Here is a 3,918-nt window from a genome sequence, read left to right on the forward strand (position 1 = left end):
TCCTCATTCCACCCCATTCGAGAAAGACCTACTTCTCGTTTGGCTCCAGATAGATGGCCAAAAAGCATAATAATTGGCAATCTGCCATGCACCATCTGTAAAATGTGGCCTTTGTGGAATTTCATGTAATTCTTAATATACCGAAGAACCAATTTTATTGTACTCGGTATAATTCCCTTTGTCCACTGTCAGGGGCAGTTAAATCCTCTTTAGTATTTGAATTTCAAATGACAGCTCAAAATGCTTCTAAAAACGTATAAGATAATGACGTTAAAAATTAAAATAACTTGAATGATAATGAAAACACATAGCCAATCCAGACACACTTTCCAATCAGCACGGTATAACATACATCTAAACAATTTTGTCAAATCGATTATGATAACCATTAACCGAAGAGGTGACTCTTGGCTTACAAATTGTTGTTTGAAGACAAGACAACAAACTTTTCGTTTTGTATGGATGAGGGATTATTTTGAATTTGAATAATTGAGTATCTTTTTCTCTGTTGCAGGTGGCAGCACAGGTACAACAACAAGCCTTGGCTCTGCTTCTGGCCCAGGCTCTACGTCAAGTGGTACATCTAGCCCTGGTTTGAATACAAGATGTGGACTATGCCAAGAAACATTCACACTACCCATGGTCCTAACCTGTTTGCACACATTTTGCCAACCTTGTCTAGAGCGTGCACAAGATCACCCAGAAAGAGTTACGTGTCCTATTTGCCACACAGAATGCCCTGTTGGTAGCCAAGGTATTGCAGGATTGCTGTCTGATTATGGAATATCGAATTTGATTGAAGCTGCTCAGATAGACTCAAGCCAAGCTGTGTATACAGCATGCAAGGGCAAAGACTCGATTGCTGTTGCCAAGTGCTTTGATTGTGCAAATATTCTTTGTGCCACTTGTGTTATGGCACACCAATACATGCAATGTTTGGAAGGCCATAGAGTGCAAATGATGACTGAATTGGGGCCGAGAAATGATAAATCTGTATTATGTCCTCAGCACAAATCTCAACGACTTAAACTGTTTTGTAGAAGCTGCTGTATTCCAGTTTGTAGTGAATGCGTTATTGCCGAGCACAATGCTAGAGGCCAACATGAACTGGAAGCACTTACTGACATTGCACCAAGATTCTCGCATTCATTGGGTCAGATTGTATCTGAGGCAAGACAAAAGGCTGCAGACTTGATAAGTGTAGCACAATCAGCCGATGATGCTGCTGGTCGTTTAGTAGCGCAACTCAACAAAGCTCAGAATGATGTAAATGAAGCTTATCAGTTTTACCGATCTTTGCTTGTAGAAAAGATGAATGAATTGTACAAAGAGTTGGAGATGGTTGGTTCAGCCAGGCAAATGGCCTTAAATGATTTTAGTCTGAAATCTTCCACAAATGCTGACATGTTATTAAGAACCTGCAACTTCGCTAAGCGACTTGTGAAATATACATCCCCAGGCGAAACTTTGATGTTTAAGGAACTGCTCGACCAGAAATTTTTGGATTTTATGAGCTATACCCCGGATACTCAGATTTTAACTGCATGCAATGATATTGAGTTCTGTTCAAACTTCCAGTCAATCCAAGCGGGAGTAAAAACCACGTTCGGTTACATTCGATCAGGGGGTGAGCCACTTATACAAACTGGGCGACAGCCCCCTATTGCCCGCCCGACACTAGCGGCTTTGAATCATACTTCAAATGGAACAGCCCCTTCCCCCCCAAGCCATATTGATCGTGCCATATCAGCATCTCCATTCGAATCCTTAAACCAAAGATTTTCTCCGCCTCAGAATATATCATATCCAGGTAGTACAATTGGAGATATGGCGTTCTGTGCTGCAAGCGCGTACGAGAAATGGTCTAACGGTGTTGTTGATAGTATCTTTCCTCAGAGCCAGTCGTCGGAGCCATCATTTCAAAATACGGAACCATCAATGTTAGACATGACGTCTAGAATTCTAACCCCAGGAGTATTTCCACCGAAATCTCAGATTAAACGTCAGAAAATGATTTACCATTGCAAGTTTGGTGAATTCGGTGTCATGGAGGGTCAATTTACCGAGCCAAGTGGCGTGGCCGTCAATGCCCAGAACGATATCATTGTTGCCGATACCAACAATCATAGAATTCAAATATTTGACAAAGAAGGACGATTTAAGTTTCAGTTTGGTGAATGTGGCAAGCGAGACGGTCAGTTACCATACCCAAATCGTGTTGCTGTCGTCCGCCCTTCGGGAGATATAATTGTCACAGAGAGATCACCAACTCGTCAAATCCAAATATATAATCAATATGGTCAATTTGTTCGAAAATTCGGAGCAAATATTCTTCAACATCCGCGAGGTGTCACTGTTGACAGCAAAGGAAAAATCATTGTTGTTGAGTGCAAACTGATGCGCGTCATTATTTTTGATCAACAGGGCAACGTTCTACACAAATTCGGCTGCTCGAAGCACCTCGAATTTCCCAATGGTGTTGTCGTCAATGATCGCCAAGAAATATTCATATCTGACAACCGTGCTCACTGCGTCAAAGTATTCAGCTATGAAGGAACATTCCTCCGTCAAATTGGTGGTGAAGGTATTACCAACTACCCCATCGGTGTATGCATCAACTCAAGTGGAGAGATCCTTATTGCTGATAATCATAACAATTTTAACTTGACTGTTTTTACCCAAGACGGCCAACTAGTTTCCGCCTTGGAATCCAAGGTTAAACATGAACAGTGTTTCAATGTGGCACTTATGGATGATGGCTCTGTCGTTTTGGCCAGCAAAGATTACCGTTTGTATGTTTATCGTTATATGCAAATTCCTCCCATTGGTCTGTAATTCCATTCCATCATAAAGCCATTTTGTTAGTTTTTTAGCAGATTCTTATATTTTACTACTCTCTGATTCTTGTAGTTATAGTTGATATTATTATATTGTTGGTTGCTTTTTTCTTTTTGAATATTGGTACTCAATTTATATGGGAATTTTCTCTTTTTGATTGTTAAGAAAGGCCTCGCTTTTGTAGTATAAGTCACTTAGTTGCTCTCTACGTAAGCTGTATATCAAGCCTCGTCTTAATTGACATTATTCACCCTGCCGGCAGCAGGGCCGACTTCGACTGGACAGCCAGTCATAGACTTTGAAATTTTTGAAAGATGTCCAATCATACTGGCTTTCCAAAAATGATCCACCTACAAAGAATGCTGCTGGCAGGGAGAATAATTTCAATCGAGACAAGATTACATTTTTCTTTTGTGTTGCTGGACTGTTGCCAAATTAATAATGCTTCAGAATTGTCAATTTATAGTTAGGGTGGAAGTATTTCATACCCAGCATAAGTTTGTACAGAGGTCTAACTTATTCAGGCCTTAAATACCCAAATTACTACTGGGACCTTGAACTAATATGTAACCAAGGGAAAACTCCTTAATTTCATGCTCCTTAATTGCCAAATTAAAAGATGTTCAAAAAGTATCGAATCCAAGCGAGTATTGAGCTGGTAATTTTAGATATAAAAATATTCATGACAAAAATCAGATATATTGTATTGTAATTTGATTTTAATATTTAAAAACATTAAAAATGCTTCATCTAATTTGGTATAAATGTCTAATTGTTGTTTTAAAATGAAATATAAAATTCAATGTAATTCTAGCCTCCTTAGGAGGGAGGTATTTTAGCCCTCCGAATTCTAATAATTCATCGTTTTCTTGATACTGACAAGTTTCTCTGCATACTTTAATGCGTTAATTGTTCGTTTCTTCCGCATAGAAATTGTGGAAATTTGGGATTTCTAACGTCCTAGTTTTTTTTTTTTTTTTTTTTTTTTTTTTTTTTTTACGAACAGTAGCTCTTTGATAACAGCCAAAACCTGGAGCTCATTTTTGAGTCTTTTGATTCCACTGTTAAAAGTTTAAGGCC

At 39.0% G+C, this 3,918-nt stretch overlaps 1 protein-coding gene across 1 annotated transcript; it reads left to right on the top strand.

Annotated features, from left to right (window-relative positions):
* The first annotated feature begins 897 nt into the window (after positions 1 to 897).
* On the top strand, positions 898 to 2,835 carry brat (tripartite motif-containing protein brain tumor). Its single transcript, XM_089107601.1, has one exon. The coding sequence runs from the start codon at positions 913 to 915 to the stop codon at positions 2,833 to 2,835; it is 1,923 nt and encodes a 640-aa protein (XP_088963727.1). The 5' UTR covers positions 898 to 912.
* The last annotated feature ends 1,083 nt before the right edge of the window (positions 2,836 to 3,918 follow it).

The sequence above is a fragment of the Artemia sp. Qi Xiang Cuo genome, unplaced genomic scaffold (genome assembly GCF_049724085.1).
Source record: "Artemia sp. Qi Xiang Cuo unplaced genomic scaffold, ASM4972408v1 HiC_scaffold_3021, whole genome shotgun sequence".
Classification (NCBI taxonomy): domain Eukaryota; kingdom Metazoa; phylum Arthropoda; class Branchiopoda; order Anostraca; family Artemiidae; genus Artemia; species Artemia sp. Qi Xiang Cuo.

Coding starts and splice junctions, on each gene's coding strand:
- brat (XM_089107601.1), top strand. CDS start 913: ATGGCACACCAATACATGCAATGTTTGGAAGGCCATAGAGTGCAAATG.